Consider the following 17,028-nt stretch of genomic DNA (forward strand, 5'->3'; position numbering starts at 1 on the left):
CTACAATACACATTATATACTATACTGGGGGATAACGCCCCAGAAAGCGACACCGCGCACACAGTCCCCACTATAATACACATTATATACTATACTGGGGGATAACGCCCCAGAAAGCGACACCGCGCACACAGTCCCCACTACAATACACATATACTATACTGGGGGATAACGCCCCAGAAAGCGACACCGCACACACAGTCCCCACTATAATACAAATTATATACTATACTGGGGGATAACGCCCCAGAAAGCGACACCGCGCACACAGTCCCCACTATAATACACATTATATACTATACTGGGGGATAACGCCCCAGAAAGCGACACCGCGCACACAGTCCCCACTATAATATACATTATATACTGTACTGGGGGATAACACCCCAGAAAGCGACACCGCGCACACAGTCCCCACTACAATACACATTATATACTATACTGGGGGATAACGCCCCAGAAAGCGACACCGCGCACACAGTCCCCACTATAATACAAATTATATACTATACTGGGGGATAACGCCCCAGAAAGCGACACCGCACACACAGTCCCCATTATAATATACATTATATACTATACTGGGGGATAACGCCCCAGAAAGCGACACCGCGCACACAGTCCCCACTATAATACACATTATATACTATACTGGGGGATAACGCCCCAGAAAGCGACACCGCACACACAGTCCCCACTATAATACACATTATATACTATACTGGGGGATAACACCCCAGAAAGCGACACCGCGCACACAGTCCCCACTATAATACACATTATATACTATACTGGGGGATAACACCCCAGAAAGCGACACCGCGCACACAGTCCCCACTACAATACACATTATATACTATACTGGGGGATAACGCCCCAGAAAGCGACACCGCGCACACAGTCCCCACTATAATACACATTATATACTATACTGGGGGATAACGCCCCAGAAAGCGACACCGCGCACACAGTCCCCACTATAATATACATTATATACTATACTGGGGGATAACGCCCCAGAAAGCGACACCGCGCACACAGTCCCCACTACAATACACATTATTTACTATACTGGGGGATAACGCCCCAGAAAGCGACACCGCGCACACAGTCCCCACTATAATATACATTATATACTATGCTGGGGGATAACACACCAGAAAGCGACACCGCGCACACAGTCCCCACTACAATACACATTATATACTATACTGGGGGATAACGCCCCAGAAAGCGACACCGCACACACAGTCCCCACTATAATACAAATTATATACTATACTGGGGGATAATGCCCCAGAAAGCGACACCGCGCACACAGTCCCCACTATAATACACATTATATACTATACTGGGGGATAACACCCCAGAAAGCGACACCGCGCACACAGTCCCCACTACAATACACATTATATACTATACTGGGGGATAACGCCCCAGAAAGCGACACCGCGCACACAGTCCCCACTATAATACAAATTATATACTATACTGGGGGATAACGCCCCAGAAAGCGACACCGCGCACACAGTCCCCACTATAATACACATTATATACTATACTGGGGGATAATGCCCCAGAAAGCGACACCGCGCACACAGTCCCCACTATAATATACATTATATACTATACTGGGGGATAACGCCCCAGAAAACGACACCGCGCACACAATCCCCACTATAATACACATTATTTACTATACTGGGGGATAACGCCCCAGAAAACGACACCGCGCACACAGTCCCCACTATAATATACATTATGTACTATACCGGGGGATAACGCCCCAGAAAACTACACCGCGCACACAGTCCCCACTATAATACACATTATATACTATACCGGGGGATAACGCCCCAGAAAATGACACCGCGCGCACAGTCCCCACTATAATATACATTATATACTATACCGGTTGATAACGCCCCAGAAAACGACACCGCGCACACAGTCCCCACTATAATATACATTATATACTATACCGGGGGATAACGCCCCAGAAAACGACACCGCGCACACAATCCCCACTATAATACACATATACTATACTGGGGGATAACACCACAGAAAGCGACACTGCGCACACAATCACAATAATGCTTTCTAGAAGGGATCCTACAGACAGTGTCTAGTTTCCTTTCCGTTTTTGTAAAGGAAACTGGAGACGAAGAATGCGCTCTAAGGCTGGTTTCACATTAGCGTTTCTGTGCGCAGCGTAGGCCTGCGTACTTCTTTCCTTAAGATCTCCATAGATCCACATGCGTCTTGCATGCCTATATTTAAAATTGTGTACGCAGGGACACTGCTGGCTACACACAGCCTCTGCAGGGTAATGAGGGTATGGCCGCCTCAAGATGGGAACATCATTTTGGAAAGTGGTCTTTATCAATGATGTAGTCATGAAAATATGCCTGTGACAGACAGCGGTGCGTATGACAATAGATGCTGTCAGGTTACATTAGCGCATGTTAAAATTCAATTTGCCCAATCTTTTATTTCCCTGCAGGTAAGAGATGCTAAGGAAATCCCCACCCTGCTCATAAGCCTGTGCGCTTGTCTGATCCCAGTTATACTATGTGTACAGCCAGCGGTATCCCCAGTAGATGTGGGGGGCGTCCATCTGCTCCCATACATGTACAGTCACTAACAATGCTCTGACATGTGAGTATAGGCACTTACTTCTGAGGTGTTGGTGACGCCTTACTGTATCCCGATACTTTCCATAACTATTGTATGGTGAAGTGGGAACAAGAGGTGGCAGCTTGGTTCCATTTTTTACATTTTCTCCTACAAAACCAATAGTAAGTTATTAATAACAGAAACTGTAAAAAGTCTAGAGTAACATTGTCCTGTTAGGCTGTGTTCACTCAGTCCCTTTTTGCTGCCTTTTTTTAATGCAAAGGAAAAGCTGCTTTTTAGACTGAGATTTCAGAATTCTTGTGCACACACTTGCTTTTTTTTTTCCTGACTGCTTTTTTTGTTAAATCTGCAGCTTGTCAATTCTCTCAGCACCGTTTTCACCATAGAAAGCAATGAGTAAGTACAAAAATGCTGCAAAAACGCAACCATGCATTTTTTGTGAATTAAACTAACTTTACTAAACATGCAGTGTAGAAAAAAATAACACAGCACCAAAAAATGCACCAAATAAGTAGCTTCTTTACTGCCAAGAGAGCAGGTTTTGCCTGCGGAAAGAAAACAATGTGTGAACATAGCCTTACACGTTTATTATTTGATATTGGGACAAAGCCTTGAGCGACGGGTGTAGGTAGAAATGTTCCTAATACAGCAGGCAGAGAATGGCGGCATCGCAGATCGTTGAACTGAAGTTAGCACTGCATTAAGAGGTGCACACACGGGCACATCCACAAGGGGCCATAATAATGGCCACAGATTTAATAAATGTTTTTTTTTACTACCTAAAATGAGGGCTGGATCCAAATGACAGATGCACTACGGGGGTGTACATGTGGCATTTTTTAGGCCATGGTCACACACTCAGTATTTGGTCAGTATTTTACCTCAGTATTTTTAAGCCAAAACCAGGAGAGGAACAATCAGAGGAAAAGTATAATAGAAACACGTCACCACTTCTGGATTTATCACCCACTCCTGGTTTTGGCTTACAAATACTGAGGTAAAAATCTCACCAAATACTCAATGTGTGCATGTGGCCTTAAACTTAGGTGAACTCAGAGTTTTCCAGGAAGAAGACGTTTCAGGACATATTGGCATTTTCCCTTCACTCATGACAGCACACCTGAGAGAGGGATCTGCCCCGCCAGGACAGGAACCTACTGAGATATAAGGGGTGGCACCTCTCCCCCGCTTCAGTTGGGTTCCTGTCCTGGAAGGAATCCCACTGTCGGACGGTGCCTGTCATGGGCGAAGAAAAAAGAAAAAAAAAAAGGGACCAAGCTCCGTCTCGGCGCGGGAAGAAAAGGTATCTTACCTGTAGCGCCGGCCGTCGGGTGCTGGAGGCACAGTCCCTGGGCCTTCCGGGGCTCCGGGTTCGTGTGGGCGCAGGTGGAATCCCCGGTAGCTCCTGGAAGCCCCCACCGCGCCGCCCTCCCCTCGCGCACGCCCACATCTCAATCCCTGAAGCGTCTGGCAGGGGAGAGACGCGGGCACCTTCCGGTCTCTAACGTCGGCGGCACAAAGGATTGTGGGCGCGCCGGCTGATGTCAGCACTAGGCAACGGTAACATGGCATCGGGTGCGACGCCGGCCGGCTTTCTGAAGCGTTCGGCCGGCAGTCGCAGGGGGGAGGGGAGCCAGCTGAACGGAGGCACTCACCAGGACAGAGGAGCAGCGGCAGGGCAGACGGTGCAAGTATGGAGTCAGAGCAGGAGAGGTCCCTGTCTCTGCCACCCTCACAGCCCTCCGGCCACAAACATGGAAGCCGCTCAGGCAGCAGCCGCCCCAGCCACAGGTCGGGAGAATCCTCAAGATCAAGAGAGCACAGCTCGCGTGCTCCGACGCAGCCTCCTAGTCCGGTACCCTTGATTACAGGTGGTGAGTGATCTTCGTGAATGCTAGCATTTATGTTAATAGGGTTTCTCTGTGTATGTTTGACCCAATAGGGAAGGCCCAAAAAAGCAGTAAGCAAGAAGAATAATAGGGACTGTGCTATATGTAAGAAAGCCCTAGCGAGAGACTGGCAGAAAGACCTCTGCGCCAGTTGTATTCAGCGAACTATGGCGGAAGAAGCGCCTAGTTTTGAGGCTAATCTGATATCGGCCCTTAGATCGGAAATGGAGGGTTCAATTAAGACCCTATTGAAAAAAGGGAGGAAGGGTAGGAAGAATCCCCCTAGTTCTCCCTCAGATTCCTCTTCTGCCTCGTCTCAATCAGAACAGTCGCCCTCCTCAGACAGCGACACAGGGGGTAAGCCGTGTTTTCCGGTGGAAGACACAGATACTCTCCTAAAGGCCATTAGAACAACGATGGGCCTACAGGAAGAGAAAACGGCAAAAACCCTAGAAGACGTTATGTTTGGGGGGCTCCAAGAGAGAAAAAAACGGACCTTTCCAGTGAACAAGAAGATCCAGGCGCTTATTGAGAGAGAGTGGAGGAAATCCCTCCACCTCTAAGAGGCGATACCCCTTTGAGCACAAAGATGCGGAAGTATGGGACAAAGTCCCAAAAATAGACGCAGCGGTATCCAGGTTTTCTAAGAAATCGGCCCTGCCCCTAGTAGATTCAGGGGTTCTTAGGGACCCGCTAGACAAGAAAGCAGACTCATATCTGAGGCATGCATGGGAAGCAACAGCGGGAGGTTTAAAACTGGCAATAGCAGGCACCTGCACGGCACGCTCCCTGATGATCTGGCTGCAGCAGTTGGAAGAAAAGCTAGCATCAAGGGTTCCAATAGACAAGATATTGGCGGATATGTATCTCTTGCATGGAGCAGCAGCTTTTTTAGCAGACACCTCGGTGATTCCATGAGGTTGTCGGCTAGGGCGGCAGGATTATCAAATGCTGCTAGACGAGCACTTTGGCTTAAAGGCTGTCCTGGAGACCTAGTCTAAAGCTAAACTGTGCTCCCTCCCCTGTGATGGTCGGTTCTTATTCGGGAAGAACCTAGATGATATTCTGGAAAAGGCAAGCGACAGGAAAAAAGGCTTCCCTAGGTTCCCAACAGAGCAGAGAAGACAGCCCTTTCGGAGGGGAAGATTCAATAGGGGGCGTCACCCGGCCGACAGAAGGAGATGGGAGGACAAAAGAAAAAGAGTCGGGATTTATGTTTGGTGGGGGTACCTCCACCTCAAAAAAATCACCACAATGACGCCAGTATTCCAGGAGGGGGGAGATTGGCACTCTTTTCCCAGGCCTGGGAAAAGATCTCCTCCAATACCTGGATCCTAAGCGTCTTAAGAGAAGGCCTGAAAATCCCCTCTGTTCACCAGCTGAAAGCCATGTTCGTGGTTACCCCTATCAGAAAAGCGGCCGAAGAACAGTTGGCCTTGGAAGCGGAGATTCTGAACCTAATAGACAAACAGGTCCTTTACGAAGTCCCAGACACACAGAAAGGGAAAGGCTTCTATTCACCACTTTTTTTGATAAAGAAACTGGACCAATCGTTCAAGACAATTATAAACCTCAGAAGACTCAATCGGTGGATAGGGAATCAGACCTTCAAAATGGAGTCAGTGACTACGGCCATAAAGCTACTACATCAAGATTGCTTTATGGCTGTGGTCGATCTGAAGGATGCATATTATCATATCCCTATCCATCCAGATTACCAAAAATACTTGAGGGTAGCACTTTATATCCAAGGCGTACTGAGACATTTCCAATTCAAGGCCCTTCCGTTTGGCATATCCATAGCCCCGAGAATTTTCACCAAGGTCAAAGCGGAAGTAACAGCCTTCCTCCGGATTCACAATACAATCATAATACCCTACCTGGATGATTTTCTCATAGTGGGCGACTCAGAGAACCAATGTACTACGCAGTTAAGCCAGGTGACCGACACCTTACAAGAATTAGGGTGGATAATAAATTTCAACAAATCAAAATTACAACCCCTAAAGCAACAGACCTTCCTAGGATTTATCCTGGACTCAGAACAGCAGGCGTGTCTGCTTCCGGAGGCAAAAATAGAGAAGGTACGGAACATGGTCTTGTCTGCCCGAAACCAACCTCAGATGACATTGAGGAAAGCAATGTCTCTACTGGGCACCCTGACGTCCTGTATTCCGGCGGTCAGATGGGCTCAATTTCACACCCGTCAACTCCAGTGGGAGATACTATCAGCACAGAGATCACTAAAAAGGCGTTTAGAAGGAGGTCTGGAGCTTTCATTAGAGACCAGAGACTCTCTCAACTGGTGGCTGGACAGTACAAACCTGACCACAGGAATACCTTGGGACAATCAGGTAACAGATGTGATTCTAACCAATGCAAGCTCCTTGGGGTGGGGGGCACACCTAAGGGGTCGTGTAGGCCAGGGGTCCTGGACACCTCAAGAAAGGAGGGCATCCTCCAATCTGAGAGAATTGTGGGCAGTGAACAAAGCCCTATCCCACTTTTTTCCCCTACTCAGGGGCCGCAATGTCCACATCATGTCAGACAACAAAGTGATGGTGGCATACATAAACCACCAAGGGGGACAAGATCACACTCCCTAATGAAAGCAGCAGACGACATCTTGGGCAAGGCGGAGCAACACTTACACTCCTTAACAGCTTTACACATAAAAGGGGTAGAAAACATAGAGGCCGATTTCCTGAGCCGCAATACTCTGATGCAAGGAGAATGGGTTCTGAATCGGTCCGTTTTTCAAAAAATAACGCAGTTTTGGGGGGAACCAGTAATAGACCTCTTTGCCAACAAGCACAACAGGCAAACACAAAAGTTTTGCTCTCTAAACCCGAGGGAAAATCCATGGGCAGTGGACTCTTTGCACATTCAGTGGGACTTCAAGCTGGCCTATGCATTCCCCCCAGTCGCTCTGGTCCCAACAAGAAGATCAGGCGCGATCGAGCCAGAGTAATTCTGATAGCACCATTTTGGCCAAAAAGGCCCTGGTTTGCTCTACTGCGAAAGATGTCCCTTTCCGATCCATGGGTTCTGCCAGAAATCCCGGACCTTCTAGCTCAAGGGCCGATATTCCATGCACAAGTCAAAGGATTCCATCTGACGGCGTGGAATTTGAAAGGTCGCTTTTAAGGGGTAGAGGGTTCTCTCCCGGGTTGGTGGCCACCCTGCTAAAGAGTAGGAAACCGGTGACAACCAATATCTATGGCAGAACATGGAATAAATTCCTGCAGTTCTTAGGTAAGCCGTTAGAACAAGAACCCCCGATTAGTGCCATCTTGGAGTTTTTACAAGCAGGATTACAGCTGGGGTTAGCGGTGAATACGCTTAAGGTTCAGGTATCTGCGTTAGGGGCTCTCTATAACTGCAACCTGGCAGCAAATAGATGGATAGCCAGATCATCAAATCCTGTCATAGGGCTAAGCCTACTCCAATACCCAGGATAGCTCCCTGGGATTTAAACCTAGTACTAGAGGCCCTTACAAAGGAACCATATGAGCCATTATATCAGCTCCCCATAAAATTTCTGACCCTAAAACCAATCATTTTAGTAGCCCTTACATCACCCCGTAGAATAAGCGACCTGCAGGCTCTCTTTGAATCCACCCTACACACAAGTTTTTCAGGACAGGGTGGTGCTAAGAACTGACCCCGCTTATCTGCCTAAGGTAGCGTCAGATTTCCATCGGGGTCAAGAGAACCTCCCATCCTTCTGCGATGACCCAAAGAATCCAGGGGAAGAAAAGTTCCATAGTTTGGATGTTAAGAGAGCCCTGCTAGAATACATATCTGTCACTAGCCAAAGGAGGAGGTCTCAGTACCCATTTGTAGCTTTTCAGGGTGCCAGGAAAGGCTATGGGGTTTCAAAAGGGACTATTGCTAGATGGATTAGGGAGGCCATTAGTGTAGCCTACTTAGCTAGTGGTATCCCGATTCCTGACGGCATCAAGGCTCACTCCACCAGAGCCGTGGCGACCTCCTGGGCTGAAAAGGCAGAGGTATCGATTGAACAGATTTGTAAGACCGCTACCTGGGCCTCACCTTCCTTCTTTAAGCACTATAGATGAAATCTATCCTCCTCTGCTGACTTAACCTTTGGTAGAAGGGTGCTGCAAGTCTCCAAAAGTCTCTCAGGTGTGCTGTCTCGGGTGAAGGGAAAACCACCATGGTTACTTACCGGTAGCCGGTTTTTCCGGAACCCATGACAGCACCCGTATATCCCCCCCCCCTTTTCACCGTATGGGTGTGCACGTTTAGTAGGGTGCTTTTGTGTGATGTGGTGTTGGATTAACATGTACTAACCGGGAAGTCCTCTCAATGCTCTGTAACCAACTGAAGCGGGGGAGAGGTGCCGCCCCTTATATCTCAGTAGGTTCCTGTCCTGGCGGGGCGGATCCCTCTCTCAGGTGTGCTGTCATGGGTTCCGGAAAAACCGGCTACCGGTAAGTAACCATGATGGTGTTTGTCCTAAGGCTACATTGCCATGATGAGCTTTTGACGCTGCACCATTTCTGCACCTAATATTTAAATTAAGGTAGTTGTTGTTTTTCATTGTGTTTCTTTAACGTGTTTTTATCGCATTTTCGACACTGCGTTTTTTGTCTCTTGTGTGTCAAGCTTTAAACTTGCTTTATTTTTGATACTTCCTGTTTTTTTTTGCTTTGACAAAACTTTATTGCTATACCTAACTACGGATTGCATGCTTTTGTGATGTGTGTCCACCGTGGAAAAGCATTAAAAATGCATGTGCGGTGTTTTCCTGTGGATTTTCCGCATCTAATATATAAGTATATGGGGAAAATCTGCACAGAAACTCTGCGTACCCGAGAGACAGACATGTTGTGGATTTTAAGTCCGCACCGCAGCCCCGTTTATGCCTCATTATAAAGAGGCAGAGGAGATTTCTATAAATCCCACCCTATTTCCTAGAACTGTAAGACGCAGCAGTTTTGATGCAGCAAAAACACACAGGGTCAAAAACTCACCAAAAGTTCATTGTGGGAATGCGGCCTAAGTCATCTTTTGAGTCGCTTTTGACCGCTTGTGGTTTTTTTCAAGCATTTTTTTTCTATATTGATCAATGAAAACCCCACTACTGGTTTATGAAATGGACACACTGGCTGTCTCTTCATACTTCCATTGACTTGTGTTGTAAATTATACTGTTTGGCGTCTTTAGAAACCTGAAATGGTTAAAAGACGCTGAAAAGCCTGAACATGTGATGAACAGCTGTCGTTTCCACACAGAGACATATACAGTATGTTCGTTCTTCTGGACGTTTTTTTCAGTAGACAAAGCTGAAAATGAAGTTGTGTGCACATACCCCGACACCCACGATGCTGCACCCCGCGCTTTCCATAAGCCCGTGTTCACATGCTTCATGTTTGCCACCTTTTGTACACACTCAACTATAAAAATAAATTGCTGCACTAAATGTGTGTGTATATATATAGTGTGTGTGTACATGATTTGCTGTCTGTGCTTGATCTCTTCAGGATCTTCTTCTACCCTTGAAGACTGCAGTGTGAACAGGGGCACATAACGCAGCAGATCTCATCCCACCTCACGCTGTTGGTCAGATCTCTGGGATCAGGGCTGTGCATGAGCTTCACCCCCCGGGGATTACACACAGCACAAGGGTAGATCCAGACACTCCGCTCGTTCCTGGCAGCTCCTTACACCCCGAGTGTCAGTGACCGGTATGGCGGAGTATGAGGCAGAGCGGAGGTCGTTACCACCCTGACAGACCGGCTCTGCCTCCTCACCTGCGGTGTCACCTCCCTCCACCTGAGCGGCCCGGAGCGGAGCCTGGTAGCCGAGGCCTGTGAGCCCCAAGAAAGCCATGATCCGACCAACGAAGAGGCGTCGCCGGTTACCATGGTGCGCACAGGACGCGTAAACGGAGCAGCCGTGACCAAGGAGACCGTATGAGCCGGCAGTGAGGAGGCGATGCCCCCCGTAGCTGGGGCACTGCACTGACGTTACACTCATGTGTGAAGACCCCAGGAACAATGTACTGACTCCACAGCGAAACAGTAACGTGCTATTATCATGCGGGACACAGTGAGGGCTTTTTATCCTACAATTAAAAATAAATTATAAAAATGTTATTAACGCCTGAGCCATTTTTTCAATTTTGCAATTTCCTCTTTGCCTACATTTCTTCCCACAGCCATAATTTGTTCATTTTCCATTTTTTATGTTGCTGACGTGTTGTAGCTTTCAGTGACCGCATCCATGTCACCACATAAGGTTCTGAAGAATACAAAGAGGGACACACAATGCATTGCGCAGCGGCAAATTTTGGCCACACCCCAGTCCAAACCCATTTACCATCTCTTTCTACCCTGACAGGAGGAGTTGTCAGAGGGGCGTTGGTAATGAGGGAAATTCAGCAGACGCCCGAGACTGCAGGGTGTAGTGACCCAAATCCAGGACTGTCTGCGGTATCCGGGACTAGAGATGAGCAGAAACAGGTTCGGACTGGCCCTCCGGAGGATTCTCCGGTGGGCCTAGGCCCTGACACCTTAAGGCATACTGGCCAGCAGCTGGCTAGGGACCCCAATGCTCCAGTGGCCCCCAGCCAGTGGCATGACGCTAATAGAGGCACACCCAGCTGCTATGGGGCCCCTGAGTCAGGAGGGCCCGCCTATGCCAGCGGAACAGCAGCTGGAGACAGGAGCCTATCCCTGCTGCTAAAGAGAAATTAATCACGTTTCCCAACGCCCCCATGGGCGTGGAGAGGAGTGAATACTCATTTCACTTTATGAGCAGGCAGTGGTAGCCACAGGCGGAGGCTAACACTGCCCACATGTAAAGCTAGTGCCCCTGCAGGGCGGATAACTCTGTGGGTAATTGGCAGGCAGGGAGTGATCCCTGCAGCTTGGCAGCGGAGCTGCAGGGATCCAATGCCGTCCTGCTTCCTGCCCGGCGCTTCCTGTCTGACACAGCGCTGCTGAATGACGTCATCATTCAAGCGCGTGGCTGTTTCAGAGGGAAAGTTGCCGGCGATGAAGATTCTGTCGCGATATGCTGTGGCTGCGGGGAACATGCGGGAGAGATGAGTGGTGCTGTGTGTCTATGGTGTGGTGCTGTGTGTGTGTGATGCGGTGCGTGTCTATTGGAGATGTGTGCAGTGTCAGACTGGAGTGCCAAGGGCTCATCAGTAACCAACTCCAGGGCCCGCCTTTTCAGCTAAATTCAAAACGTGACGTTATCCTCCATCACAAATTTATATAACAACTGGGTAGATTGTTAAATGAAAAAGATGCTGCCTTTGTCTGTACATAGTGATTCAAGTATATTGTGCCAAGTACTGCTCATATGAGGGTGGTGGCCCACTGTGGCACAAGAGCCCACCAGAGGATTCTCCTGTGGGCCAGTCCTAGCCTGGATGTGTGTATTGGAGATTGCAATGATGTGGGTAATGAAGAGAGCAGTGATGGAGGTGGTGGGGGAGAAGGCAATGTTTGTCGTGGTGGAAAGGACGATGGGGGTGGTGGTGGGGAGGCAATGATGGAGGTGTTAGAATGAGCAATGATGGGGTGGTCGGGGAGAAAGCAATGAAGGTTGTGGTGAAAAAAACCCAATGTTGGTGGTGTGGAGGAGGCAATGATGGAGGTGGTGGATGGGCAATGATGGGGTGGTGGGGGAGAAAGCAATGATGGAGGTGGAAAGGGCAATGATAGCGGTGGTGGGTGAGAAGGCAATGATGGAGGCGGTGATAAGGACAATGATGGGGGTGGAGAGGGGAACAATGATGGAGGTGGAGGGGGCTGCATTATACCCTATGAGGGGGCTGCATTATACTATGAGGGGTCTGTTATACTTTGAGGGGGCTACATTATATTCTGTGGGGGGCTGCATTATTCTCTCAGGGGGCTACATTATATTCTGGGGTGCTACATCATACTATAGTAGGGGGACTGCTTATGCCCTTGGAGGGGGCTACAGTATATTCTATGGGGGGCTGCATTATACCTTATGAGGGGGTTGCATTATAATCTGAATGGGCTAAATTATATTCTGTGGAGGGGCCGCATTATACTATATGAGGGGGGCTGCATTATACCCTATGAGGGACTGCATTATACCTTATGATGGGGTTGCATTATATTTTGTAGGGTGCTGCATTATACCGTATGAGGGGGGCTGCATCATATTGTGTGAGGGGGCTGCATTATATTCTATGAGGGGACTACCACAAACCCTGCTACATAATTAAAACGTGTACTACCTTATATTATACCCTGATATTAGCATGTTTACCAGACAATTGGTGGTCTTGTATTTATTTCTATGTAGCTACATAGTGGGCTCCAAGAGTGATTTTCTCTGGTGGGCCCAGGGTGCTCCAGTCCGACGCTGGTAGTGCCCATACATTGTAGTGCCCAGCTCGTGTTTCTGGAGATATACACCTGTAAATTAAGCAGGTTCACATCACTACAGAAATGCCAAACGTGGATGTTAACTGTGGTTTAGGCACATTGTGGGACTCAGAAGAGAGGGGGAATTTCAATTTTGGAATGCAGAATTCGCTGGATTTTTTTTAAAGGCAAAGGAGCCATAGCACTTTTCAATATTTCCATTGACAGATGACCGACCTGAGTGAGGGGTTGCTTTCTTGTGGACTGAATTGAAGCTTTTGTTGGAAACATTTTCCATACCATTTGGGATCACATTTATCCTGTGCTCCCTGCTAAGCACTTAAATTGGGGGATTCATCTAAAACTCCAAATTACATGATTCAGATGAAACCCCAGACGGATCCATTCACTGTAATGAGGCAGCACAGTTAGGCCGGGGTCACACTAACCGATGCAAAATATGGTCAGTATTTTACATGCGTAATACGGATGAATGGCCCCTAAACAGTGATCCGTATGTCATCCATAATCAAGGTGTGGTCGCGTATTTTGCGCATGTAAGCATCCGTATGTAATCCGTATGGCGAGATTTTCTCGCAGGCTTGCAAAATGGACATATAATGGAGCCCTATGACAGGGTTTCTAACAGAAACCAATGAATAGATATACAATCATGGCCAAAAGTTTTGAGAATGACACAAATATTATATTTTCACATGATCTGCTGGCCTCTGGTTTTTATGTGTGCTTGTCAGATATTTTTATCACATACAGAAATATAACTGCAATCATATTATGAGTAGCAAAAGGTTATATTGACAGTTAGAATGAGTTAATGCAGCAAGTCAATATTTGCAGTGTTGACCCTTCTTCTTCAGGACCTCAGCAATTGTCCCTGGCATGCTCTCAATCAACTTCTGGATCAAATCCTGACTGATAGCAGTCCATTCTTGCAAAATCAATGCTTTTATTTTGTCTGAATTTGAAGGTTTTTGTTTGTCCACCCGTCTCTTGATGATTGACCACAAGTTCTCAATGGGATTAAGATCTGGGGAGTTTCCAGGCCATGGTCCCAAAATCTCTATGTTTTGTTCCCTGAGCCATTTAGTTATCACCTTTGCTTTATGGCAAGGTGCTCCATCATGTTGAAAAAGGCATTGTTGATCTCCAAACTGCTCTTGGACGGTTGGGAGAAGTTGCTCTTGGAGGACATTCTGGTACCATTCTTTATTCATGGCTGTGTTTTTAGGCAAGACTGAGAGAGAGCCCATTCCCTTGGCTGAGAAGCAACCCCACACATGAATGGTTTCAGGATAGTTGGCATGAGACAAGACTGGTGGTAGCACTCACCTGGTCTTCTCCGAATAAGCCGTTTTCCAGATGTCCCAAACAATCAAAAAGGGGATTCATCAGAGAAAATGACTTTACCCCAGTCCTCAGCAGTCCACTCCCTGTACCTCTTGCAGAATATCAGTCTGTCCATGATGTTTTTCCTGGAGAGAAGTGGCTTCTTTGCTGCCCTCCTTGAGACCAGGCCTTGCTCCAAGAGTCTCCGCCTCACAGTGCGTGCAGATGCACTCACACCTGCCTGCTGCCATTCCTGAGCAAGCTCTGCACTGGTGGTAGCCCGATCCCGCAGCTGAAACACTTTTAAGAGACGGTCCTGGCGCTTGCTGGTCTTTCTTGGGCACCCTGGAGCCTTTTTGGCAACAAGGGAACCTCTCTCCTTGAAGTTCTTGATGATGCGATAGATTGTTGACTGAGGTGCAATCTTTCTAGCTGCAATACTCTTCCCTGTTAGGCCATTTTTGTGCAGTGCAATGATGACTGCACGTGTTTCTTTAGAGATAACCATGGTTAACAGAAGAGAAACAATGATGCCAAGACCCAGCCTCCTTTTAAAGTGTCCAGTGGTGTCATTCTTACTTAATCATGACAGATTGATCTCCAGCCCTGTCCTCATCAACACCCACACCTGTGTTAATGGAGCAATCACTGAAACGATGTTAGCTGGTCCTTTTAAGGCAGGGCTGCAATGATGTTGAAATGTGTTTTGGGGGATAAAGTTCATTTTCTATGCAAATATTGACTTTGCAAGTAATTGCTGTTACGCTGATCACTCTTTATAACATTCTGGAGTATATGCAAATTGCCATTAGAAAAAATGAAGCAGTAGACTTTGTAAAAATTAACATTTGTGTCATTCTCAAAACTTTTGGCCATGACTGTAGACACATAGAATGCATATATATATATATATATATATATATATATATATATATATGTATTCTATGTGTATATATCTATTCTTTCGTTTCTTTATTAAAACTGTCAGTGTGAGTTTACTGTATAGCGCACTGAATTGCCGGCTTTTCTAAGACACCGGGTGCGTATTTCTCGCAAGTCACATGTGTGGTCCGTGTGTAATCCGTATTTTTTGCGCGCCCATAGACTTGCATTGGCGTACTACGGCCGTAGTACGCTGACAATCGCAGCATGCTGTGATTGGCATGGAGCGTAGAATACGGATGAGAAATATACGGCTGGTGCGAGGGACCCCATAGAGAATCATTGGTCCGTGTCTAATGCGTGCTTTTAGCGCCTCTCACTCGGCCGTATTCCTCGCCAGTGTGACCCCGGCCTTACTGCGGACTTCGTCTGGCCTTTGTTCAGCGATGTCCTTCTTTTTAGAAGTGCACAAAGCTGTGGTTGACCACGCTTTTATGCACATTTAAAAAGACAGGCACCACCGGATCATAGGACAAATGGCATCCATAGTTCATCCATCTGCCTCATTAAAGGGAATCTTCCGCGGGGGGCTCGGTCTGAATCACGTATTTCAGAGATTTACATGGAAACCCAGGTGTAAGTGCTAAGGATAAATGTGCGCCGATCCTTACTGTGAGCTTTGGGAGAAGAATGAATAAATCAACAGCAGGTGAATAATTGGTTGTATTTATTTTTTACTCCGTTCCTCGTGCGGTATAAGTGATTAGGTGACTTTATTCTTCGGGTTGGTGCGATTACAGCAATACCAGATTTATATTGGGTTTTTATACTTGGTTGCTGACCATTTTCGGTCACACAATGTTTTTTGAACGCTTTATACTCCCATTTTTGGGAGGCAGAATGAACAAAACACAGCAATTCAGGAACTGTTTTTTTTTTTTAATACCATTCCACATGTGGTAAAATTGATAAGGCAGCTTTATTCTTCTGGTCAATACGATTACAGTGATACCTCATTTATATAATTTTTTGGCGCTTTTACACAATATAAACCATTTTATAGAAAAAATGAATTGTTTTCACTTTATTCTGAGAGCTATAACTTTTTATTTTTGCGTTGATGGAGCAGTATGGCTGTTTATTTTTTTTATGGGACAAGAAGATGTTTTCCACTATACTATTTTTATTTACATTCGACAGGTTGATCGCATTTTATACCACTTTTCGTTCAGTGATATGATGAAAAAGCAGTTTTTCCCACGTTTTTTATGTATTTTACTGTGTTCACTGAAGGGGTTAACTAGTGTGACAGTTTTATAGGTCAGATCATTCCAAATGTGGAAATACCAAATATGTGTACATTCTTTTATTTTGTTTTTACATATATACATGTATTTATTGGATTAATTTTTTTTACTTGTTTAGTTCTTCATTTTGTAATTTTTTTGTTAGATTTTTACTTTTGTTTTACTTTTTTTTTTTTTTTTTTACCTTACCACAGGATGGATCATCATCTTTCCCTGCCCTGATTGCTGATCTAATACTCTTATACTCTTCAGAGCATTAGATCTATCACAGTGATCAAAAGACAATAATTAGTATGTCATCCTCCCCCGTGTCATCCCCTTAATCAGATTTTTTTTTTTTAAATTTTATAATTTTTATTTCTTTACTTCTTTGCCTTTAGGGTTGGAGTTAGCAAGGATTAGAATTGGAATTAGATTTTATTTCTTAACTTTAAAAAAAAAATAACGACATGATCAGTAGTGCTGGAAACAAAAAACTGAGAGCACTACTATAAATATGAGTCAATGGGATCACTGACCACACGCAAAGAGAGTATATGCAAATAACAAAGAAAAGTAGAGTTTAAAAGGCAAGGATCACCA

The 17,028-nt window shown here is 46.3% G+C and overlaps 1 protein-coding gene and 1 long non-coding RNA gene across 2 annotated transcripts in view; one reads left to right on the top strand and one right to left on the bottom strand.

Annotated features, from left to right (window-relative positions):
• Nucleotides 1–10,464, bottom strand: part of SPMIP11 (sperm microtubule inner protein 11) — a 31,669-nt gene extending 21,205 nt beyond the window's left edge. Inside the window, exons 1-2 of the mRNA XM_073564977.1 lie at nt 10,310–10,464; nt 2,680–2,787 (exon numbers count right to left, since the gene is read on the bottom strand). Of these exons, the coding sequence (XP_073421078.1) occupies nt 2,680–2,787; nt 10,310–10,388 (187 nt within the window). The 5' untranslated portion in view covers nt 10,389–10,464. The remainder of the gene's footprint in view (nt 1–2,679; nt 2,788–10,309) is intronic.
• Nucleotides 8,862–10,658, top strand: LOC141078148 (uncharacterized). The gene is made up of 2 exons (XR_012227667.1): nt 8,862–8,986; nt 10,040–10,658. It is a non-coding gene; the product is annotated as an uncharacterized lncRNA (long non-coding RNA).
• The last annotated feature ends 6,370 nt before the right edge of the window (nt 10,659–17,028 follow it).

Source organism: Dendrobates tinctorius, unplaced genomic scaffold (genome assembly GCF_039654945.1).
Source record: "Dendrobates tinctorius isolate UK_male_01 unplaced genomic scaffold, ASM3965494v1 ptg000513l, whole genome shotgun sequence".
In the NCBI taxonomy this organism is placed as follows: Eukaryota; Metazoa; Chordata; class Amphibia; order Anura; family Dendrobatidae; genus Dendrobates; species Dendrobates tinctorius.